Source organism: Pseudorasbora parva, chromosome 20 (genome assembly GCF_024679245.1).
Source record: "Pseudorasbora parva isolate DD20220531a chromosome 20, ASM2467924v1, whole genome shotgun sequence".
In the NCBI taxonomy this organism is placed as follows: Eukaryota; Metazoa; Chordata; class Actinopteri; order Cypriniformes; family Gobionidae; genus Pseudorasbora; species Pseudorasbora parva.
In genome coordinates this window covers 41,395,083-41,421,779 of record NC_090191.1, presented here as the reverse complement: position 1 = coordinate 41,421,779, position 26,697 = coordinate 41,395,083, and the positions used below count along the sequence as shown (strand labels likewise).

The 26,697-nt window shown below is 39.9% G+C and overlaps 1 protein-coding gene across 2 annotated transcripts in view; it reads right to left on the bottom strand.

Annotated features, from left to right (window-relative positions):
- waslb (WASP like actin nucleation promoting factor b) overlaps positions 1-26,328 on the bottom strand; it is a 35,012-nt gene extending 8,684 nt beyond the window's left edge. Inside the window, exons 1-8 of one of the 2 annotated variants that reach the window (XM_067427971.1) lie at positions 25,935-26,328; positions 13,882-14,016; positions 12,126-12,212; positions 11,499-11,595; positions 10,943-10,966; positions 5,722-5,929; positions 4,092-4,134; positions 1,362-1,515 (exon numbers count right to left, since the gene is read on the bottom strand). In XM_067427971.1, coding sequence (XP_067284072.1) covers positions 1,362-1,515; positions 4,092-4,134; positions 5,722-5,929; positions 10,943-10,966; positions 11,499-11,595; positions 12,126-12,212; positions 13,882-14,016; positions 25,935-26,042 — 856 coding nt within the window. In that variant the 5' untranslated portion in view covers positions 26,043-26,328. The remainder of the gene's footprint in view (positions 1-1,361; positions 1,516-4,091; positions 4,135-5,721; positions 5,930-10,942; positions 10,967-11,498; positions 11,596-12,125; positions 12,213-13,881; positions 14,017-25,934) is intronic. The other variant, XM_067427972.1, reaches the window with a different exon arrangement.
- Between the last annotated feature and the right edge of the window lie 369 nt (positions 26,329-26,697).

Here is a 26,697-nt window from a genome sequence, read left to right as displayed (position 1 = left end):
ACGACCAAAAGCGGCCAGCGGCCGACAGTGAGTTAACCGCATATTTAATTAATTTAGTCTCTCAAATCAACTCTTGACTTGTCTTGCCTATAATAAAATCCATAAAACACTTCAAGCATCACAATGTTAGTTAATTTCGCCAACTATTACCACCAGTAGCCTAAAAGGCATTTTTGACGAGCTGAGGCAGGCTGATTCTGCTCGCGGCTCTCGCAAACGGAGCTAAACAAATAAAATAAAAAAAGCACATGCAGGTTGTCTTATAGCCTACCTTACACCTACGCAAATGAATATAAATCCGATCTTCAATTCCCGGGGTATATGCTCATTTAACGGAGTTTACAGCAACGGAAGCAAAAGATTAAGATGCATTTTATTCAGCAGCTTATTTCAGATTCAAATACCACATAAGAGAGCGCGACGCACTGGTAAGATAATGATCTCATTCATCTCATTCATTTTTATTGAAGATGATGGTGTTTTTGACTATCTTAGACTTATTTTAAGTTTCATTTACAGCCATTTGCGTTGGCTTGCAGTAGTCATTTGCGGCGATGCGTGTTGCAGCACCATCATATCTATCTGACTACAACATATAGCCCATAACACATTGTGACACATAATGACATTTTCATGTTTGAAAGTCTGTAGGTTAACATAAATGCAGATAGGCCTAGTTGTAATAATAAAAAACAACATAGCCTACTTATCGATTTTGAAATATTAAACCAGTCAATACAGAACGAATTATTCTGTAGCCTTTTGCCGTCAAAACCATGGATATGGCATGGGCCGGCTACTGCCGACGTTGTCTTTGCTGTATCAATAGGCAATATATTTATATTTAACATGAAGTATAGGGCTTCCCTGTACATTAATAGCAGCAGACGCCCCGCGGATGACACGCAACAGAAAGGCCACGCTCACACCACGCTTGCAGTGTCTCCCCGGCCTTAACTCTAGCAGCTGCGCTGAAGAAACGCGCGCTGCTGCTGCTGGCGCGGACTCTGAACCTATGCTCTGAACACTGTGCGAGCCATCTTGACAGTCGCGTTAGCTATTCTGGTCTCGTGTTGTTTCCACCAGCGCAGAACTCATTGTTCCTTTTAATTGATAAAATAAATATAAAACGAAGGAGAAGCCTATAAAAAGGCCCGAAGCCCGGCCCGCGTTTTAGGTATGACGTGAAAATTGGCCCGAAGCCCGGTCCGAGGGGCGTAAAAAAGTCGGGGCCCGTCGGGCTCGGGCATAAATGCAGGGCTTTAGGATGAATTATATAAATATTTCTCTATTATAGCACACCATCATGTTTGTTTCTAATATCACACCCTCGGCAGCCACAGCCAAACTCGTGGACTCACCTTGTCGTCGAAGTTCATCTTTTACAGCCTCTACTCCTCCTTTCTTCTCGATGAAGTCGTAGATGACCTTAGACGTCTCTTTGTCTTTGAGTTCGGCCTCAGAAATGCCACACATATCAAACAGGTTCTTCAGGTCCGGGTCCAGGTTATTCAGCTGAGAAAAGACAACGAGGGAACCGTCAAAGAGTTATTAAAATACTTCTCCACTTGTGACTCTCCTCACGCTTTAGTCACACTTCAGTTGTGCATATTGTTCAGGGACAGCTTTAAACTGAGTAAAAGTGACATTAAAAGACATTGTAATGTTACAACAGATTTCTATTTAATAATAATAATAATCCGAAATGTTTCTTAGGCATATTAGAATGACTAGTGAAGGATCATGTGACACTGAAAGCTGGAGTAATAAAGCTGAAAACAGAAATAAATTCCACTTTACTATATACTCACATGACAAAAAAATCATTTTAAATTGTAATATTTTGCTATTTTTCATGCGATCATGCTTTGTGAATTGTGTTCAGCACTTTGGTCAACAGTGTTGTTTTTAAGGTGCTTTATAAATAAAGGTGGATTGGATTTTTACTGTATTTTTGATCAAATAAATGCAGTCTTGGTGAGCAGAAGAGACTCAAAAACATTATTTATGTTCAACTGATATAGGTTTATTTTTAATTGGCATCACTATTAGCCTGATTTCGAAAATGTGGCCGATATATTAAAGCCGATAAATAATGGATAATTTCCTTTAGCTGACACTTGACACTGTTTGCCATGAGGGTTTTGAATTGCTTGAAATATGATTGGAAACACTTGAAAAAAGGAAAATACAGTGATGTCATAGTCTGTCACATCGGCGACATACAACTATAAAGAGAACATTATAATTGTGCGCATGGCTTTTAATGGGAAGACTTGTCTTTGTTTTATATATATATATATATATATATATATATATATATATATATATATATATATATATATATATAAATGGATTTAGATTTAATTGGCTAATATATCGTTTATCAGCTATCAAAAATAAAGAATTAGAATAAATAATTATATCGACCAAAGCTTTCATATCAGTGTATCCCTAAAACTTTTTTTTGTGTGGAGGTATTCTAGTAACCAGTCTTCATTTTGAACAGTACAGCTTCACTAAAATTCACTTTTTGTGAAAAGTTGCTTGAAAAATGTGCTTGTGCAAACTTCTATTAATGGGGACCTATTCTGCAAAATTCAATTTTATGTGTTTGAACACAGATTTGTGTAAACCAGCCTATAATGGTAAAAATCCACCCAATACTTTTTTTAAATAATCCCCATCAATAATTTTCAATCTTTCATAGATTTTATTTTATTATCATATGACTGTGACTAGTCAGACAGTCAGAGCTACATTTGGGACTGTTGCTGTTTGTTTGTATTCTAAAAAACTGACTAATGCAAAACATTGGCATTTGAACATTTAAACAAAAATAAAAAAGTAATTTTAATTCATAAAATTATACGTTTCAACCACTAGGTGGAATTGGCAGACGCTCCCTAGCGCCGTGATCGCGAGTAAAAATCTTCAGGAGTATAAATATGCAGCTGTAATGCCTGTAGGTGATTTTGAGTTGATATTTCATGTCGTTATACAATGGTTACACACTTAAAACTGATCGTAGTGTTTATATCTTTGTAAGACTGGCCAATCTATAGAGCAATGGAGAGAGAAACTAACTTTATTACACTTCGAGAGCCCCCTCGTGGTCGGGAGCATTTCCGTTGTGTTGTGGTTTGATTTAGTACGGCTGCACTACTGGGCCACCGTACTAACATGATGGGACATGCTAGTCTTTACATAAATGTATCCGCGAACCATTCAGAAACGTCAAGTGTTGACCTCTTCCTGAGTCTCTTATCCGTGTCTGATTGCGGTTCGAACATGTGCGGCTGCTCCAAAATTGGTTATTTCTGATATTTTGGCTGAGTGAGATTAGCCTGTTTTGTTGTTGAGGGAGTATCTGAAGCTTGTGTAAAGGATCCGCCCCCTTTTGGAAAGGGAAAAGCAGCAGCTCATTTGCATTTAAAGGGACACACACAAAAACAGTGTGTTTTTGCTCACACCCAAATAGGGGCAAATTTGACAAGCTATAATAAATTATCTGCGGGGCATTTTGAGCTGAAACCACACACACACACACACACATTACATCATCTTTTATATTACATTCATAATATGTCCCCTTTAAAATAAATATGACTCAGTATGCTCATGTGTTATTTAACACAATGTGATTCAGACATTAAGAGTCCATGTACCCCTGAGGGGCCACAATATTTAAGCGAATGTGCCGTTTAATGTTAATAATTCTTTCCTCTGATAATGAAAAACTTCCCTGCGCTGCTGCTGAGAGTCCACCAATCACACCACAACCCTGAATAAATCCCCTTTATGTAAGCTCTCATTCAGGGGAGTTCAAATTAAAAACTAGAGCACACAGATCTAAAACACACTGAAATATGATCCTTGATTTTTGGGAGAATGATTGCTTTGGATTATGAAGACACACCCCCTGCAATCACATTGTATAAGAAGTGACTTGCATTTGTGAATCATATCCCGCCATGAGCTCTGATCCGTGATGAAATCGGGTAAAAAACTGCATCTTAAGATGACACGAATGCATCACGGCTTTACACGCGTCGCATTAAATGCAAACATGCAGTGGTGGAAATACTCACATCAAAGCCTGTGTTGGGATCCCATCCTACATGCCCAATGTGCCTGGAAAAAAAAAGACACGCATTAACCGGAGATTAAAAAACATCATCATCAAACATAAACATGGTTATGGTTACGGAAGTCTCATCCCTCTTTAACATGATTCCTGGAATACACAGGACAGATTATCATGTCTGGGATATATTACATGAGATTAAAAACAAGTGTCCATCCGATTCCACTTCCCATCACAACATGGGCCCCGTTTACACCTGCTATTAAGATTAAAAAACATTTTGATCTTGTCCACTTTTAATCCCTTCTAGGGCCCTATCAAAGCATTTTCCCCTCGAATTACATTAGATGTTTTTCCAAATTCAGTTTAACAACAAAAAAAACTAAAACATTTGACTCCATTTTAATGGTTAAATAAAATTGTAGTAAATCAAAAAGCATGCCTAATTAACTGAATCATCAAATTTAAACTTGTAATAAATTGCTGGTAAATTGTATGCGTCTCGATTTTAATTAATTAGGCATGCTTTTTGATTGAACTGGAGTCCAAACATATAAAAAAAAAAAAAAAAAAAAAAAAAAAAAAAAAACTTCAACAGAATCCAGAAAAACTGAAATGGATGAAACGCATTTTAGAAAAAATTAAATATAAGAAAAAAATAACACAGAAATAAAATTAATAGGGCCCTAAACATGTATTTTTTGTTAAACTTTAAATAAATAACATAAAAAAAAATTACATGTTTAGGGCCCTATGAAATACGTGTTATTTTAATTCAGTTTTTTTTCTGTATTAATTTTTCTGTATTGCTTGTTTATTTTTATTTTTTTGAATTTTTTTGAAATAAAATGTTAATAGTCAAAAAGCATGTCTAATCAATTGAAATCATGAAACTTATAAAAACTTTTTTTAAACTTAATTAATTGCTGTTAATTTGTATAAGTTATGTTTTTTCTCAAATTCTGTTATTTTTACCAAATTCAGTTTTCTGGATTCCATTTCAATGGTTTGATTAAATTGTAATAATCAAAAAGCATGTCTAAACAACTTTATTTATAAAAACATAAATGTATAATTTTTTTCTTTTTTATTATTTATTTTAAGAATTATTTTTATTCTAAGAATTATATAAAAAAAATGTTTTTTTTTTTCCATTTCTATAAAATGTTTTTTTCTTCTTCAGAAATTATGATTTTTTTCTGGCAATCAAATGAATTAAAAAAACATTAATTTAATTTCAACTTTCCATTGTCAAACAAAGAGCTGCACAAGAGCTTTACTGCTAAAATTAAAACATAGAAGAAAACACATTTAATGAATGCTTAAAAAATAAAGTTGTAATGATCATTTATTATTATCAAGTTAGTATTATTACTAGATTGAGACGTAGCCAAGTTCTACTGTACAACATTAATATATTTCTCAGCCTCAATTTCTTAACGTTAACCTTAACTTTTATTTTGACGGGTTGAGTTTGTGTTAATATGACGATAGTTTTTCTCAAATGAAGCGGTAAAATGCTCATGAAGTGACTCTGGAGACGAAGTACATGCAGAGGCTGAAAACACTGCGAGCCGTGTGTGTGTTTATGTGTGTGTGTTTAACAAAATCATTCATTCACACAGACAACTCACCGAAAATTGCTCGGTGTGCCGATTTCATTTTTTGATATTTTCTTCTTCTTGTTGTTTTTGCCTTTGGCTTTGTCTTTCCATTTGAAGTTGCTGGTAATGTTGGCGTTGTTCATCTGAGTGTTGTTCTGATAACGCTGGGTGCTTATCTCGGGGTTCTTTATGTCCACCGTCGCCATCGGAAGTGAAAGTCCTGATTGTCCTGAAGGTCCTGAAACAGTCACAATCATTTTTATTTTTAATTATGCACTCACTGATGAGATGAAACATTTTTTTTAAATATATATATATATATATATATATATATATATATATATATATATATATATGGCTCTTTTATAGCCTGTTAAGTGTCCAGGCAACATTTTCAAGTGTAAACACTCAAAAAAATCTAATTGAACATTGCGTTACAATGGTAAATATACTTTAAATCCTATTACAGGACACAACTTTAGTTTAACTGTCACCGTCCCACTGGCGGGATGGCTGGCGCTCTTTTTTTTGATCCCCTTTTTTTCGTACCATATAGTTTAGTAATTATCATGAATTAGGTATCATTCGAACGCTAACAAACTCAAATCATCCTGTGAAAACCATTTTGAAATCAGATGTTGCGTTACCATGGAAACTGTCCTCTAAATTCTTCTAGCAAGCTCCTCCCCCTAGTGGGCGGTGTCATGTTTCATATTGCAAAATGTATATAACTACTTTATATCAAGAAAAATATCTTTACAAAACACGTATCATCGGAAAAGTCAGAGTCTTAAGGTTCCATGTTTGGTGACTGTTTTATGATGGAAGTGATATTTGGACAGAAATTTACAGGAAAATGCATTTTAATAAAAACACGATCAATGGAATGTGGATGACTCCCGGTGGCTGTTTCTGGTACAGCATTTATACATTTTTGTGATATCAATTTCAAATTCGGAACATTGGTTTACTTGGTTAGGCTTTGATTTCTAAGTACATGTTTTTGTAAAATAAATATTTTATAATAAAAAAAACTTTTTTTTAAAGTAAATTTAAACTTCCATAACTCTTTACCACTTTCATATTTTTAAATGCTTCCACTTTTCACCTTTTCTTTAAAACAAGACCAAACTTAAGTCTATATTCCAAAGCATTCATGAATTACAGCCGTGTAAGTTTGGATAGAGCATTTTCACGTCTATTCTCATAAAAGGGGGGATGACAGTTAAGAGCCTAGCTTTGATTTCCACGCAAAAATCTTCTTTTAAATAAAAAGACCAAGCATTAAAGTTTACATCTACACTCTAAAATAGGGGAGGACGGTAAACCGGTTGAATGCACTGAACATTTAAGGATTAGTTCACGCAAAAATGAAAATTCAGTCAATAACGACTCCCCCTAATGTCGTTCCACACCCGTAAGACCGTTCATCTTCACACACAGTTTAAGATATTTTATATTTAGTCTGAGAGCGTATGCAAGTGTATGCACACTATACTGTCCATGTCCAGAAAGGGAATAAAAACATCATCACAGTAGTCCATATGAGACATCAGTGGGTTAATTAGAGTCTCTTGAAGCATCCAAAATACATTTGGGTCCAAAAATAACAAAAACTACGACTTTATTCAGCATTGGCTTCTCTTCTGGGTTTGTTTTCAATCCTCAAATAAAGATTCAAACGGTTATGAATCAGCGTATTGATTCATGATTCAGATTGCGTGTCAAACTGCTGAAGTCACGTGACATTGGCGATCCGAATCATGAATAACCCACTGATGTCTCATATGGACTACTGTGATGATGTTTTTATTCCCTTTCTGGACATGGACAGTATAGTGTGCATACACTTGCATACGCTCTCAGACTAAATATAAAATATCTTAAACTGTGTGTGAAGATGAACGGAGGTCTCACGGGTGTGGAACGACATTAGGGGGAGGAGTTAATGACATAAATTTCATTTTTGGGTGAACTAACCCTTTAAGACTTATACCACCCAATAAAGCTTCTTTCCATCTTTAGGTCGCAACCTACCTTCCTCCTCACGCTGGACACGATACGCAGGCGAGAGTAAAAACGACGGGCTAAAGCGCCCGCTAATGTCTCCGCCGCCTAAGCCCACATTCAGGAGGATTTTGCCCATCACCACACAGGTGCGCTCACTGTGACGCAGGTTAGCCGCGGGGTTCGTAAACGGCCCGTAAAGCTCGTCCTGCGGGAGAACGAGGCATTGAAGGGGAGCAAGGCAACCTCCCAAATCTGAAGCCCCGTCTACTTTCTCATCCGTCGGCGCTGACAAAAAAGTAGTGCAGAACATCATCTCTGAACACGAAGCGCAGGTCTGCCCGCTCTCGCTTCTCTCTGCCAGCTTTAGAATGCCGTAAAGCCCCACCCTCTTTTAATCCCAGCAAATTATACACGACCGCTGGATTTTACATAACAGTTAAAGCCAGATATAAGCTGTGGCAAATCTCCTGGGTCCTCGAGGACACGCTTCAACTGAGAAACAACAACAAAAGCCCCTCCACGCAGTCACAGGGTGCTCAATACTAGGTGAATACTCGAAATATCAGACCCTGCTGTTGTCAAAACATCCAACTAGGTCAAACTAGGTACATTCATAAAACCAGCTCTACTACAAGACTGATGTGTGTAGTTGCTCATCCATAGACATCAAACAGAGGTCAGAGGTCACTGCTGATATGCACACACACTTATAGTCAGAAGGTTGTTTTATTATTCTCACCGAGGCTGAATTTATTTGATCAATAGTGCCGTAATTTGGTGAAATCTATTTATTCCTGTGATGTAAAGCTGAATGTGTAACAGCCATTACTCCAGTCTTCAGTGTCACGTTTATTATTGATGCGCAATTATTATTAACAATGTTGGCAGTTTTTTGCTGCTTAATATTTTGAAATGTATTTTTCAGGATTCTTTGATGAATATAAAGTGTGAATTTTTTTTATAACAAAATACAAGCCTTTACTGAGGCTTTTGGTCAATTTAATGCATTCTTGCTTAATTTTTTTTATTCAAGCTTGGGGTCTTACCTTCTCCAAATATTTGAATGCTAGTAAAAGTAATGTTTGCTGGATGGATGGATGGCACATTGCTAGCAGGATTAACATGTTCGGTAGCATGATTTAACATGATTAATATGTTTGCTAACATTATTTAACATGTTTCTAACATGATTAACATGTTTGCTAGACTAATTATATTATGTTATAATTAATAAATAACTTATTATTTTTCTAATAAGATTGCTAGCTTTATTTAGCATGTTTCTAACATTATTTAAGTATATATATATATAAATAACAACATACAGTGTGGCAAAAAAGTATTTGTTTTTTAAACAGGTTTGGTGTCTTTCTTACTCCAAACATTTAAATGGTACTATACCCCGCTTTCCAAAAGCTTCAACATTGATATTAATAATAATAATGATACAACAATTTTCTTGAGCAGTAAATAACATATTATAATGATTTCTGAAGGATTAAGTGACACTTAAGCCCGGAGTACATATGAATCACCTACATAGCCTTTCAAAAACCCACCTTGGGAACTCTAGCTGTCCTTCACACACCTAAAATAGTCCAGTTTCATTGAAAAAACCAAACCTAACCCATCTCATAAACCTCATTTCATTGTTACACTACGTCAAAACATCAGCACTGCTCAATATATATATGAGGGTAGTGACAAAGCTGCCAGATTTTCCAGTATAGCTGGATTTCTGCCTCAGGGTGGATAGTAAAGCGTAAATGAACTGTTAACATGCGTAAGTTGGGTAGGGTAGTTGAAAGCCCCTGAGGGTCATGAGATGAAAAGACCATCACTTCTGTGAAGATCACGTTATGGCATAACATGACGGGGGTTGCATGTGTGCTTGGGAATTATAAGTGTTTGCTTGTGTGTATTTAAAGGTGCAGTACACAGTTTCTGAGAAACGCTGCTGAAAGTGGATTGGAATGGCACAACACACTTGTAGCCAATCAGCTCAATTCGGGGAAAGAGATCCAATTAGCAGTAGGGGGCGTCTACTCAATTGAGGGAGAGTGTGAGCCAATTAGCAATAGGGGGCGGGTCTACTCAAATGGGGAGTGCGTGGGCCAATTAGCAATAGGGGGCGTGTCTACTCATTTGGAGGAAAGCGTGAGCCAATTAGCAGTAGGGGGCGCGTCTACTCAATTGGGGGAGAGAGAGCCAATTAGCAGTAGGGGGTGTGTCTACTCAATTGGGGGAAAGCGTGAGCCAATTAGCAGTAGGGGGCGTGTCTACTCAATTGGGGGAGTGCATGAGCCAATTAGCAGTAGGGGGCGTGTCTACTCAATTGGGGGAGAGTGCCAATTAGCAGTAGGGGGCGTGTCTACTCAATTGGAGGAGAGCGTGAGCCAATTAGCAGTAGGGGGCGTGTCTACTCAATTGGAGGAGCGCGTGAGCCAATTAGCAGTAGGGGGCGTGTCTACTCAATTGGAGGAGAGCGTGAGCCAATTAGCAGTAGGGGGCGTGCCTACTCAATTGGAGGAGAGCGTGAGCCAATTAGCAGTAGGGTGCGTGTCTACTCAATTGGGGGAGAGCGTGAGCCAATTAGCAGTAGGGGGCGTGTCTACTCAATTGGAGGAAAGCGTGAGCCAATTAGCAGTAGGGGGCGTGTCTACTCAATTGGAGGAGAGCGTGAGCCAATTAGCAGTAGGGGGCGTGCCTACTCAATTGGAGGAGAGCGTGAGCCAATTAGCAGTAGGGTGTGTGTCTACTCAATTGGGGGAGCGCGTGAGCCAATTAGCAGTAGGGGGCGTGTCTACTCAATTGGGGAGAGCATGGGCCAATTAGCAGTAGGAGGCGTGTCTACTCAATTGAGGGATTGCAAGAGCCAAATAGCAGTAGGGGGGCGTGTCTACTCATAATGGGGGAGGGGAGTGAGCCAATCAGAGGTAGGGGCGTGTCCAATTATGATGAAGAGGAGAGAGCTAATCATTGCCAATGACAAAATTGTTATGGTCCAAAAAACACTTTCTTTCAGCAAAATATAATTTCCTATTTTTTTTCCTTTTTGAATTTGGGGCGAAATATGACCTGGACATTTCTTTGCATAATTCAATCTAATTATTCATGTTCATGAACTAGCACAAAAATCTGCAGACATAAAAACATTTGAACTGGTGAACCTCGTCAGTCCATTGTTAAGTTCAGTCTAGACAGAATTAACGTTCATGCAATTTATCAGTAAACAACCTACCATTAGGTGGGTCACGTCTTTTTTCTGCAAGACAAAATTAAGATAACTGTTATTACTAAATTCACCACTGCATGACTTTAAAAAATGTAGAATAGAACAAGACGGTGAGATTTAGTGGTGCAAGCAAGATCGCACTCAGAGAGAGATTTAATATTAGTTTGTCGGAAAAGCCTAAAATGCACAATCCTCTCCTTGTCCCGGCAGAAGTTGCTGAGTCAGTCAACACACACACACACACACACACACGGGAAGTGGTTAAAGAGAAGACTAATGAGAAGCAGACCGACACGAACAGACCCCTGTGTGTCCCCCAGACATCAAAGAGCAGGACGCAGCAGAAACAGCCACGAGGAAACACGCAAACTGCTTGAGTAGCTTTAGTTAGGAAGAAAAAAAACTGGGAGCGTGGCATTTAGCGTTACAGAAAGAGTGATAGAAGCAGACAAAGGGGGGAATGATTGAATCACAGCAGAAGAAAACCAGAAGATAATGCTTTTTCCAGCAGAGGGACACAAGTGAAGGAGAGAGACAGACGCTGTGGCGTTGTAGTATTTACCGGTTTTCCTCCCTCGTCTTCCCAGAAGATCATTAGCTGCAGACCTGAAGCGCTTGGCTTCCTCCTCATTGGCAAAATTGAGGCCAATCTGGCACGCCTGAGGACGAACACATTAAAGATGCTTTATATACACTCTGGTGAAACAGCAGACATCAACCAAAACACAGATTCAGAGCATGATTTAACACGTTGCTAGCATATAACATATTGCCAATGATTCAACATTTTGCTAGCATGATTTAACACATTACTAACATGATTTAGCATTTTGGTTTCCTAAAAATGAAAATGCTAATAAGTCGTAAGTTTTGAAAAAATATAGCAACGCAAGTCAGAACAGTGTGAAGGTCTGAGCGGAGTTTGGAGGTAGCAATTCAAAGTTATCTCAAGCATTTTAATTTAATAAAGGACTAAGACCATTTGTTTTGTGGACGGATGAGATCATGCACTAAGATAAAAGATGTTTATGAACAAAGCAAATCGAGTCAATTTCAGTTTCACACTGACTTCAGCTTTATCAGTGACACATACCTTCTGTTTGCTGAGCTGAAAAAGTGTACAGAATAGACACAAACACACAGACACACACACGCAAAGGGCATGTAGGCACAAGATCTGAGCACTTACGTCTCCAGCGAATGTGATAAAGTAAGACCTGGAGCTGCTTATTGAAAAGTTGTTGTAGAGCTCTTGATCAAACAAGATTTTTCCATCCTGTGAAAGAAGAATAAGAAATAATTTTGAGTTAAAGGACAACTCCGGTGAGAAATGACCCTAGGGGTAATTAACAGATGGTTACCGAGTAGATCGTTCTCTGGGATGCGTTTTCATGAAAATCATGAATGTAAAGAGTTTTATCTCTAAAAACAGATTAGCTTATAACGCTAGTATATGGGGCGTATAATAAGTAAGGGATAATGTCCACCTAGCCGGTTGTTATCGCAGAATAAACCCCGACAGTGATCAGGATCAGGTCTTACATCACTCTGAAGGGGTTTATTCTGCGATAACAACCGGCTGGGTGGACATTATCCCGCTTATTACACGGCTACTAGTCTCAAATTAATTAGACAAAATATTGTCTTGAGATTAAATATTTTATTCGCTCTTACGCAAAGCTTCCGCGAAGAAAAACAGTTCCAACCTGCTTTAAGCCTTTATCTATTGCTGCTAAATGTTGAAATGAATGCTGAAAGGGTTAGTTCACCCAAAAATGAAACCAAGCCTATGATTTACTCACCCTCAGGTCATTATAGGTGTTTATGACATTCTTCTTTCAGACAAATACAATCAGAGTTATGTTTAAAAAGTCCAGGCTAACGTTAATCCCAGCAGTAGTTGTAGTTGCGTTTGAAGTCCATAAAAAATGCAGCTGTCCGTCAAATAACGTGCTCCACACGACTCCGATGGGTTAATAGAGCCTTCTGATTCCAATCGATGCGTTTGTGTAAGAAAAATATCCATATTTAAAACTTTATAAAGGAAACCCGCCGTGAAGTCTTCCATTGTAGCCCACGGCTGTTTAAGCCACAAGATGGCGCCAGCGTTAAGCACAGAAGTAGAACCGGTCAAGATAACTCGCAGTACCCGGATGAGCGGCGGTTATCTGGAAATAACATACCGCTGGAATGCGTGATTGACCAATCAGAATCAAGTATTTCACAGAGCCGTGTAATAAGTAAAATTAAACCGCTAGTTAATACCACTAACAAGGCTCAAAATAGCCTCACACTAACACGGCAGCATAATGAGGGTCCCTACATGCAAACCGAAGCATTGAGAACTTTGTAAGAGTACAAACGATAGGAATCAAGTTTGTGAAATCTAATTACACGGACATTTTTATTTGTATTGATTTATTTTCTCTGCTGCATTCAGTGCTTTCTTTCGGAAACAACGGACCATAAGAGACTCAAAATCACAGTTCATCACTTAGCACAGCACTCGTGGATCGACTCGTCGAGACTGTTTTCCAAGATGGCTCCTGTCCGTAAACACGTAATGTACTGTCTTTATAAAGTATCTTCTTATTAAACTGTTTGTACTCTTACAAAGATCTCAATGCTTCGGTTTGCATGTAGGGACCCTCATTATGCTGCCGTGTTAGTGTGAGGCTATTTTGAGCCTTGTTAGTGGTATTAACTAGAGATTTAATTTGACTTATCATATGCCCCATATACTGGCATTATAAGCTAATCTGTTTTTAGAAATAAAACTCTTTACATTCGATATTCATGAAAACGCATCCCAGAGAACGATCTACTCGGTAACCATCTGTTAATCACCCCTAGGGTCATTTCTCACCAGAGTTGTCCTTTAATGCTAAGGGCAAGATGATACATAAGGAATCATAAAAACCCCCCTGGAGCATCTGCTGACTTACTTTAATATCAAACACCCTGATAAAGTAAGATCGCTGAGGGCTGTCCTTTACCAGACAGGCCACGCCACAGCACCTCTTCACCCAGGACGAGTTCCTGTCGGCTCCGTAGACCTGCACCACTGCTGAACTCAAACTCTGCAAACACAGAAAGGAAACAGAAGACTCAAACTAAATCTGCAATCGTAGGGCTCCAGATGAACAATTGAGAGCAGTGGCACCAGGAGGAAAATGAATCAAAGTTAATTTAATAATAAAATAAATATTGTTTAGCATTGTTTAGTTACTAAGTGCAGGTACTAATAATATTATATGTTTGTTTATTGGAAATTTAACAATGAAGCACTAGACCTATATAGCGCACCGTCCGATCGTTCCCCATCCCCCATATAGCGCACCGTCCGATCGTTCCCCATCCCCCATATAGCGCACCGTCCGATCGTTCCCCATCCCCCATATAGCGCACCGTCCGATCGTTCCCCATCCCCCATATAGCGCACCGTCCGATCGTTCCCCATCCCCCATATAGCGCACCGTCCGATCGTTCCCCATCCCCCATATAGCGCACCGTCCGATCGCTCCCCATCCCCCATATAGCGCACCGTCCGATCGTTCCCCATCCCCCATATAGCGCACCGTCCGATCGGTCCCCATCCCCCATATAGCGCACCGTCCGATCGGTCCCCATCCCCCATATAGCCCACCGTCCGATCGTTCCCCATCCCCCATATAGCGCACCGTCCGATCGTTCCCCATCCCCTACATAGCGCACCGTCCGATCGTTCCCCATCCCCCATATATTGTTCCCTATCCCCTATATAGTGCACTGTCTGATCGTTCCCTATCCCCTATATAGTGCACTGTCAGATCGTTCCCTATCCCCTATATAGCGCACTGTCCGATCGTTCCCTATCCCCTATATAGCGCACCGTCTGATCGTTCCCTATCCCCTATATAGCGCACTGTCCGATCGTTCCCTATCCCCTATATAGCGCACCGTCTGATCGTTCCCTATCCCCTATATAGCGCACCGTCTGATCGTTCCCTATCCCCTATATAGTGCACCGTCTGATCGTTCCCTATCCCTTATATAGCGCACCGTCCGATCGGTCCCCATCCCCCATATAGCCCACCGTCTGATCGTTCCCCATCCCCCATATAGCGCACCGTCCGATCGTTCCCCATCCCCTACATAGCGCACCGTCCGATCGTTCCCCATCCCCCATATATTGTTCCCTATCCCCTATATAGTGCACTGTCTGATCGTTCCCTATCCCCTATATAGTGCACTGTCAGATCGTTCCCTATCCCCTATATAGCGCACTGTCCGATCGTTCCCTATCCCCTATATAGCGCACCGTCTGATCGTTCCCTATCCCTTATATAGCGCACTGTCCGATCATTCCCTATCCCCTATATAGTGCACCATCCAACTGCTCCCCATCCCCTATATAGTGCACTGTCTGATCGTTCCCTATCCCCTATATAGTGCACTGTCAGATCGTTCCCTATCCCCTATATAGCGCACTGTCCGATCGTTCCCTATCCCCTATATAGCGCACCGTCTGATCGTTCCCTATCCCTTATATAGCGCACTGTCCGATCGTTCCCTATCCCCTATATAGTGCACCATCCAACTGCTCCCCATCCCCTATATAGTGCACTGTCTGATCGTTCCCTATCCCCTATATAGCGCACTGTCCGATCGTTCCCTATCCCCTATATAGTGCACCATCCAACTGCTCCCCATCCCCTATATAGTGCACTGTCTGATCTTTCCCTATCCCCTATATAGTGCACCATCCGATCGTTCCCTATCCCCTATATAGTGCACTGTCCCCTATATAGTGCACTATGAGCCATGTAGAAAATAGTAAATGTATGAACAAGTGACAGATTTCAGCTGCAGCTTCAGCATCTGTTTATAAGGAAGGGGCGAGGCTTAGGACTCTAGAGAGCATTTGATTGGACAGAAAATCTGATAAAAAGCTGAAGAGCAGAGAAGTCAGAAAGGAGTGACTAAGTTTTGAACGCTTGCATCTTCTATACGTGAATTTTGTCATTGTTTTGGAGCACACTAGCTCATTAAGGCTAACATTTATTCTAAAAGCCAAAAAAACTTAAAAAATGATGATTTCAGGGGGACTTTAATGCCATCAAACTTCCCCAGTTTGTGTAGTTCAACCGCTCAGGTCATACTCTGGTTGATCTGTAAAGCACATGATTATACCGCAGTGTCATTCAAGCGCTCGACGCCTCATGACGATGTGATTGATGCCAAGACTGCAGCGCTCACGGTACAACGCCTTTGACAGTCTCCTCACGAAGCCAGAGAATAAAGACACTCTCTCAGACTAATCGTGATGAGAATGAGGAACACGGCTCATTACGACTGCAGCCGGAGAGCACAGCTCATTATCATACAGCATTTTATATTTTATTGTAGATAAATTTTTATATTACACAAATTGAGATCATTAAAGTCTGCATGAAACTGAAGTTATGCTAGTCTTTTTTTCCAGTATTGTGACGTTTGCTTCACAAACAAGAACAAATGTAGGGCGGGGCTTGATTTCGTCTGTGGGCAATTGATTGGACGGTTGTGGTTTGCTATTGGTCGATCTCATGTGAGTGACAGGTTGCTCCGCCCACTTTATCAGAGAAGAAAGGATGTTGCTGCAAGAGGAAGAGAAATTATTCTGATTCAAGATTACGAGCAGTGTTGGGTAAGTTACTCTTAGAAAAACTAATTAATTTCTAGTTACTAATTACATCTTCAATAGTGTAATTAGATTACGGTACAAATGACTCCAAAAAGTATTTAATTACTTTATAAATCCTATATCAACCTCAAGGATAGACATTGGAATGGCTCGGATTCATTACAAATACATAATATAAAACTAATTAATTCTTATTAACTGACCAAAGTATTACAAATATGAGAGAGATACATAAAAACATTTTAGAGTTTAAACATGCAGACTAGAATTTTTGCTGTTAATTCCACTATTTTATTATATATAATTGTTTTACAGTCTATACACAGTATTTAATCCAATTACATCAGAAGTAACTGAAATTAAGTTACATAATATAATAAAATATAATCCAAATTCTTACAAGTTACATCATTTGTTTTTTAGATATTTTACCTTAAAGTATAATATCATATCAGTTTGATTGGTGACTAATATAATATAATAAATAACATCACTTAAGGTCCAATACTTAATTTTGAACAAATGTTTGTTTTTGTATATTATGTAAACAAAGATCATTTGTTTACCATGTAAAATGTGGGCGGGGATATGTTAATGAGCTCCTGCTTGTGATGTCTGTGACATTACATTTTCTGAATTATCTGGTTTTTTTTGCAATTTGTTTTGGGGTGCGTTCACACTTGTCATGTTTGGTTGGATTAAAACGAACCCTGGTGCGATTGCTCGTTTAGTGCGGTTCATTTGAACACGTGTGAACGCTGCCATCCAAACCCTGGTGCGCACCAAACAAGCGGACCGAGAGCGCTAAAAAGATGGGTCTCGGTCCGCTTCCAAACGAACTCTGGTGCGGTTCGATTGATATATGAACGCAACACGGACCAAAGACACGTAAACGGACCAAAAACAGGACGTAATGTCACAAGATGCCACGCATAGTCAGCTGATTTGACGATGGGGTAAGATCGGTGTATCCAAAATGAGTAACGTTAACGTTAGAGGGCAAACGTAGAGCAACGAGGAAGTGCCTCATCAATATTTGGTCCAACGAGCATGTTTCGAAAATGCTAGAAAAAAAAACGCACAAAAAGCATTCCTGGTTCTTCTCATCGAAGGACCTGTGTTGCCCATTATCATCCAGTACAGACGACAGAACGGCCGTCTCTTTTCTCGGTAAGCAGCTCCTACGTCATATAAGCCGACCAATCAGGTTGTGAGCGTCTCCCTGTGCCTTTGGTTCAGTAACTTTAGGTGCGCTGTTAAAAATGCCAGTGTGAACGCTAAGCGGACCAGGACTATATGTTTTGTTTTTTTGGACCAAACGAACCAAACTACAAGTGTGAACGCACACCCTTAAACAGTGTCTTGACGGAAATGGGAGGAAACCTTGAAAAGTGAAATCCTGCTTTCCAAGAAGAGACGCCTTTGAGAAAAAAACAAAACATGGATACACCCGAGCTGAAACCCGAGTTTACAAATCAATTGTGTGAGATGAACCAGATGCGAGAAATCAGAACAAAAGAACCAGTGGATATTTCTCCACAAGCTACTCCTAAAAACGGTGTGTGTGACAGCAACACTTCAGAGCACTTTTAAGAGAATAGCTGCAGGACGTCCTGGCCAAACAGCTACTTTAGGGAATTAATGATCAGCATCCATTCTCAGAACGGGCCAAAAGATTTACATAAGCGCGGGACGGCCCTGCCAGGATCCTGCAGCCACGCCACACATCCTAACAACCCGCCGAACTGTTAAATCTGTGGAGGGTATGATGAGTGAAAATGGGTTTAACAAGAAGGTTCCTGAGTGAAAATCAGGGAATAGTGATTGAAATGGATGTTATGAACATGTTTGAGAAATAAATGAATGAGAGGTGATCTAATTAAGATGTACGTTCATGTATGTAGACTGTAAACTGAAGGATGTTTTATTTTTATATCAGACCACTATTGTGGATCTGACCTTTTTATTTATTTTATTCTAAATGATCGTTACAACTGTTTTAACTATCCTTTATTATTTAATTTGTACAGATGGTACTCTTTTTTTGTCTCATGCATATGTTAACTAGCCTGACGTGGTCATACTCAGCTCCAGTCAGAATATGAGTCTGATGCTCCATTGGGCTGTGATTATGGGGTGTGTTTTAACCCAACCAGGAAAGACATCGATTGGATAGAGCTACAACCAATCAGAGCAGCGGAGCGACGCCTAACGTTAGTTGTCAAATGTCAACAGAGCTCAACTGCACTGTGTTGCCAAGTCTGCGTTTTTTCTGCTGGTTGTGTCCGCGGTTTGAAGTGACTATTATGTGATATATAGACCTATGAGTGCAAATTTTAGCATAACCCAAGACAAATATAACCCAAGCCCCTTTGATGACGTGATGATTACGGTACTGTTGATCATCTGTCCGTCATCGTCTAAAGCCCGCCTTGAGGATTTCATTGGTCAGTTTCTGTTCTGAGATAACCACTCCTCTATGGAGCGAGGCCAGACCGAACCGCCCAACCTAAAAATGTTGTGGGCGGGGCTAAGTTCGGCTGGCATTCAGGCTATATGTTACCACTATTTTAAAGTAAAGCACTTTGAATTGCCATTGGGTATGAAATATGCTTTACAAATAAACTTGCCTTGCCATGCCTTGTTACAGACACAGTCAAAGCTTCCATTAAAACACAAGAGGAAGGTTTACAGGGACACAGTAGGTGCAAAGAGAGGGTCTCCTCCTGCGCTCTTATTGGCTGAGTGAAGCCGCCGCCCATTATCAGATCACTGGAGCTATTACTCAAACTCGGAGGCATCCATCCGAACTAACATCAGACAGTCGTCGCTCATCATTAGCTGCGGATAGTGGAAGTGCCCTCTGGAACAAAGTGACTGTAAATAGTTCTGTCACAAAATAAATGCAGTTCTAATAATTTCTTGAGCAAATCCTCATATTAGAATGATTAGTGAAGGATCAAGTGACACTGAAGACCGGAGGAGTAATGATGATAAATTCTAGCCTGGATGCCAGCCGAACTTAGCCCCGCCCACAACATTTGAGCTCGGGCGGTTCGGTCTGGCCTCGCTCCATAGAGGAGTGGTTATCTCCGAACAGAAACTGATCGGACCAATGAGATCATCAGGGCGGGCTTTAGACGATGATGGACAGATGATCAACAGTACCGTAATCATCACGTCATCAAAAGCGCTTGGGTTATATTTGTTCAAATCCTAAATGGAGAGCTTGTTTGTATCTGCATCACCTTCACTATTTCTTGCTGAAATGATCTTGTTGCTAAGTAACTGTATCCTTAAATTCTCCTTTTTTCAACACCGGCAAATCTCATTTATTCCAGCGCGTGTGCAGACAGGGTTGCCAAGTTTTTACAACAAAACCCGCCAACTAGCCCAAAGGAAGGTCTCCGGGAAAAAAATGCTGTTTGGGGGGTAAAATGTGTGTTATTTTAGCAAGGTTGCTGCTAAAATTTCGCATTCCTGGGTCTATATATCACATAACAGTCACTTCAACCCGCGGACATAGAAAACAACATGCAGAAAACAACGCAGACTTGGCAACACAGTGCAGTTGAGCTCTGTTGACGTCTCTCCGTTGCTCTGATTGGTTGTAGGTTTATCTAATTGAGGTCTTTCCTGTTTGGGTTGAAACACGCCCCATAATCACAGCCCAATGGAGCATCAGACTCATATTCTGACTAGAATTGACTATGACCACGTCAGGCTAGGTAAACTCAACTCTGATCACAGCGTACCAATTACACGTTACTATATATTCACATAAAAAAAACAGCCATTTTAGATTGAAAAAATATTTCACAATATTACTGCATTTTTATCACTTTTTTTTTGGTCAATCTTATTGAACCCACACTTTTAAACGGTAGTCTGAGTCACATCATGCGGTTTGTTGAAACATAAATTGTGTGTTTGTGTGTTATTGTCGTTTCATGTCTTTTTTAGTTTTCTTTAAAAAGTTATTGATCAGCGCCATGATCAACCACTGATGTTTTTATTCAGCGTTATAAATAAATGTATTGATTGATTGCCTGATTATCCATCAATCGCTCTATATAAAATTATATTCATAAAAAAAATTAACCAATAAAATCAAATTCTAATTACTAAAATTACTACATTATATTTATATTAAAGCTTAACTCTCATCTTTATTATTATTATTATTATTATGTACATTTAAATAGACATTTATGCATGTATACATTTAAGAAAAATGTGCATGCATATATACTGCATATACATTTATATAATTTACCTTGTATATAAATTAATTGATTATATATTGATTAATGTGATTGGTTGCCCAGCACTCACGCCACCCATCCATCCATCTATCAATCTATCCATCTATCCAGCTATCGTACATGCTCCCAAACAGGGTAGTACTATGCTATTTGTCCATAAAAACACAGTTTGTAGTGTCTGTCAATGTAACCGGAATATCTGAATGCGGTTATTCTGTTCAACAAACTTGACTTTTGGTACAGTGAAAAAACAAATAAGCTAATATTCCTTTGTAATAAGTGAACTATTATTATTATTATTATTATTATATCATCCACCACACTCTTTATTCATCAGCACTGGCCATGTAAAAAAACCACAGCGATGATGACACTGAAGACTAGGACCAAAGGCCAAAGGCGAAGGCTCCGTCATTAACAATGTCTCCGACCTTGCTATTATCAAATTCTATGCATTACACACACACACACAGTCAAACAGAGATAAGGCTGAAAAATTTAGATTTTTTGCAGTCCTCAGAAACTTGGCCAGCAGGAAGTACCTGAGAGGACTGGTTCTCCAACCCCCCCGCATTCATTCATATGCAGGAGAAGCAAACACGGACAGAAACTGCGGAAAAACAGCAAGGCTGAGCGCGCCACATCCTCCCGATGGGCTGACTGAGCGGTCCCACACTACAACTAATGCTGTCGGTGTGTGTGTGGGCATGTTTTTGTGAAATATCAGGACACAAATGTGTATAATGCCATGGGTATGACACAGGTATTACAGGAGAGGGTGAAATATGAGGACATTACCCATGGCCCCACTATTCAAAAGGCTTATAAATCACACAGGAGGAGTTTTTTTAGAAAATAAGTTTTTGAGAAAGTAAAAATGCAGAATGTTTCCTGTGATGGGTAGGTTTAGAGGCAGTGTGAGTGTGTGTGTGTGTGTGTGTGTGTGTGAGAGAGATGGGCAAGTTTAGGGGCTGGGGCAGTGTGTGAGAGAGAGATGGGCAAGTTTAGGGGCTGGGGCAGTGTGTGAGAGAGAGATGGGCAAGTTTAGGGGCTGGGGCAGTGTGTGAGAGAGAGATGGGCAAGTTTAGGGGCTGGGGCAGTGTGTGAGAGAGAGATGGGCAAGTTTAGGGGCTGGGGCAGTGTGTGTGAGAGAGATGGGCAAGTTTAGGGGCTGGGGCAGTGTGTGTGAGAGAGATGGGCAAGTTTAGGGGCTGGGGCAGTGTGTGTGAGAGAGATGGGCAAGTTTAGGGGCTGGGGCAGTGTGTGAGAGAGAGATGGGCAAGTTTAGGGGCTGGGGCAGTGTGTGTGAGAGAGATGGGCAAGTTTAGGGGCTGGGGCAGTGTGTGAGAGAGAGATGGGCAAGTTTAGGGGCTGGGGCAGTGTGTGAGAGAGAGATGGGCAAGTTTAGGGGCTGGGGCAGTGTGTGAGAGAGAGATGGGCAAGTTTAGGGGCTGGGGCAGTGTGTGAGAGAGAGATGGGCAAGTTTAGGGGCTGGGGCAGTGTGTGAGAGAGAGATGGGCAAGTTTAGGGGCTGGGGCAGTGTGTGTGAGAGAGATGGGCAAGTTTAGGGGCTGGGGCAGTGTGTGAGAGAGAGATGGGCAAGTTTAGGGGCTGGGGCAGTGTGTGTGAGAGAGATGGGCAAGTTTAGGGGCTGGGGCAGTGTGTGAGAGAGAGATGGGCAAGTTTAGGGGCTGGGGCAGTGTGTGAGAGAGAGATGGGCAAGTTTAGGGGCTGGGGCAGTGTGTGAGAGAGAGATGGGCAAGTTTAGGGGCTGGGGCAGTGTGTGTGAGAGAGATGGGCAAGTTTAGGGGCTGGGGCAGTGTGTGTGAGAGAGATGGGCAAGTTTAGGGGCTGGGGCAGTGTGTGTGAGAGAGATGGGCAAGTTTAGGGGCTGGGGCAGTGTGTGAGAGAGAGATGGGCAAGTTTAGGGGCTGGGGCAGTGTAGGGGGATAGAAAATACAGTTTGTACAGTATAAAAACCAATATGCCTATGGAATGTCCCCACATTTCACAAAAACAAACGTGTGTGTGTGTGTGTGATGGGTAGGTTTAGGGGCAGGGACAGTACAGTTTGTACAGTACAAAAACCATTATGCCTATGGAATGTCCCCACATTTCCCAAAAACAAACGTGTGTGTGTGTGAGCACAGGATGAGTTTGAACTCTCAACTCATGTGATTCAGAGCAATTCGACTGAATCCTCAGAGGAGAGTTGTGGACATCACACCCACTTCAATCATGCCACGACACGCCGCTTGAATATTAAACAAATTCATAAATAAGCCCGACTAAACCTCTGGGATGCATTGACAGATACCGCAAAGTGCACACGATAAGCACAGAGCCGTCACCGTCCAACGCCGCCAGGAATGTCAAACATTCAAGGACCTGTGGATTTTGAGTGGCAAGTTCTGGTTCCCGTTTCCATTAGCTCTGAAACGGGAAGTGTGGTTTTCGTCATCAGGAGATTAATCTTGTAGGAACAGAGCAGGTAACGCCGTGGAATGAGGAAACAGAAAGAAAGCCAGAGCTACACCTGGACAAAACATTACACAATAAAACCCAAAACTGCTTTGGGCATGTGTGAGGAGGATTTGACAAAACACGTCAAAACTTGAGATCAATGCATTTTAATGATATAAGGTAGGGCTGCACGATTATGAGAAAAATCATAATTGTCGATTTTTCCCCTGAAATTGTAATTGCGCTTTGTAAATTACAATTATCACATTGTTTGAAGCGACTGCATGCCATGTTATTATATCAGAATAAACAACTCTTCCTGAAAAACTTTTCTTGATTTTTCCATTGCATTTATGCCTTAAAAGTCAAATATACAATGGTTTGGTTTCTTTAAATAAAAAAAGTAAAATATGCATGTTATACTAAAACTACAGCAATAGAGGAAAAAACAGGAGATAAGCTGTAGAAAAGAAAAAAACATTAAGCACACATAATAATGTATTTGGACTTTTTTTGTAATTGCGATATATCTGAACGATTACATAGTTGAGGCATCTGTAACTGTAAAACGATTACAAATTAGATTAATTGTGCAGCCCTACCACACTGTAAAAAATTATATGTTCAATAAGTTATGACAACATGTTTTCACATTGTTTTAACTCATCAAAATAAGTTCAGAAATGTTAAACTTTTTTTTATTAGTTATACAAGATGTAACTCATTTTATAAAGTCAGTTTAACATAATTTAAGTCGATTGTACTGCAAATGTTCAAAATTTGTCTTTTTTTTTAGTGTATAAAGTGCAATTTATGTTTATAAGTGAGTATAAGCACATAAATCCATACAGTTGATTAATTGGCCTTATTTATTGTGCAATCGTTTGCCTAGCGTTACTTCCAAAATGTAAAAAATAAAGGATATATCGGCCACTATATCGGTATCGGCCGATATATGCTCATTTTTAATGTTATTGTTATCAGTCCAATAAGAACATTTTTATTAACCATGTGTGCATGGCTTTTAATGGTGAGATTTTTGTTTTTGTAATTAGGCTCTCAAAAGATTTCGATTTATAGGCCAATATATCGGTTATTGACTTTCTAAGAATTATCGGTTATGGCTTTCTAAGAATTATCGGTTATGGCTTTCTAAGAATTATCGGTTATGACTTTCTAAGAATTATCGGTTATGGCTTTCTAAGAATTATCGGTTATGACTTTCTAAGAATTATCGGTTATGGCTTTCTAAGAATTATCGGTTATGACTTTCTAAGAATTATCGGTTATGGCTTTCTAAGAATTATCGGTTATGACTTTCTAAGAATTATCGGTTATGGCTTTCTAAGAATTATCGGTTATGGCTTTCTAAGAATTATCGGTTATGACTTTCTAAGAATTATCGGTTATGGCTTTCTAAGAATTATCGGTTATGACTTTCTAAGAATTATCGGTTATGGCTTTCTAAGAATTATCGGTTATCGGCTTTCTAAGAATTATTGGTATCAGTAAAAATGTCAAATCGATACAGGTAAAATTAGACTTTAAAAATGTGCATAAATGCATACATTCAATTAAAGTAGCATTATTTAGCCCAATCTTGAATATGTTTGTTGACAGTTCTACCGGTCACACCAATGACCGCTTCCTCATATGACAGCCGGGTTAATGATCACTGCACAAAATAGCACGGTTGGAAATGCAGAGTCTCTCATATAGGTGTAATATTGTGAAATCCGCGAGGAGGAAGAGTTTAATGAGCTACTGTCAGGACTTTTCAGGCTTTTATCGGTCATAAACATAAGGGAATGTGCCGATATGACATGATGACCTATATTAACTTCACCTGGTGGTTACATGCCATTAAATAACACGAACTTGTGATGCAAAAATAAGGCACTTTAAAAGAAACCAGAGTTATATAGGACAGATGTCAAAAAATATGAAAACAGCTGTCGTTATACAGTGTATTAGAGGTGTTATATACATAAACACACGAGACCGAACATAAAGGAACTCGCCAATTAAGTAAAAATCAGGGCAAAGTGATTGAAATGGATGTTACGAACGTGTTAGAAAAAGAAATGAAGGAGAGATGCTGTAATTAAGATGGTACATGTATGTAGACTGTAAATATTATTTTTATTTCAGATCACTATTGTGTATCTTACCATTTCATATATGTTTTAATCATCTTTACAACTGTTTTAATAATTGTTTTTAATTCGTACACTATTTTAATTAACTTCTATGTAAAGCACTTTGAATTGCCATTGGGTATGATATGTGCTTTACAAATAAACTTGCCTTGCCAAGATGACATGAACTGTATCAAAACTACTCAAGTTCATCTGATTGGGACTACAGGTGCCAACTAAGGAACTTTACAGACAGATCTATGGGTTTATACTTTATTTGTCCTGGTATTTTAGGACGTGGCTCGTGATATTTGCATTAAAAGTGTAAACCCATTATCTAAAGTGGTCAATCTGAACAGCACAAGGCCGTGAGCTCAGCTGAACTTCCACAAACATTTGATGATACTACAATGCATCTTGCCGAACGTCACCTGGCAAAGAAAGCAAGCAAATGCTTGAGAACTTACGGTGCATTTCCTGCCCAGATGGTTGAAGAGCGATTCGTTTTCTTGCGGGGTGAGAAGAATGGAGCCGCTATTACTCACAGGCCTCCTGGTTGAAGGCGGACCACTCATTTTGACAATCCGACGGTGTGAACTTGTGATCAGGAAGTGTTAAACCGAAAATATGCGTTCATTGATCTCTGATCACCGCAGCTCGTGTCCGGAAGCCGTTCATATCCAGCCCTGTGTGTCTCGGCCGGGGAATGTGTTGAGAGAGCTCTTGCGTCTCACGAATAAAAACCGATACTCGTTTGGTTATCCAACGTCGTCTTGAGCCTCTAAACTTTCATCTGAACTCCTGTGCACCGAGCTTTCGATCCAACATGGCAGTGTCACCGTTGCGCATGACAGTGAGACGCGGCGCATTACAAATCCTACTAGGGCGAAGGCTCGCCTTATGAATATTTATGACGTTCAATGAGAAGCCAGAGTTGATTGGCTAATGGACGCGGGCGCTGGTCAGTTAGCGAATCAGAGAGTTGGTGGGCGTGGCTTAAGAATGTGACATAAATAATGCGACTAGACGCTCCGGGAACGTTACCAGGCAACGTCAGCATGAACGCCTTCGCTATAGTAGGATACAGGTCGTATTTAGTCTGCGTATAATGTAAAAGAGTCCGCTTTCAGCATTTAAACGCTTAGTTTAATCACATTTGTTGGATGTTAGACAGTTGCACCCATGCAAATCGCAATTAATGCACTATTGACAGTTTCAGAGAGAAACGCA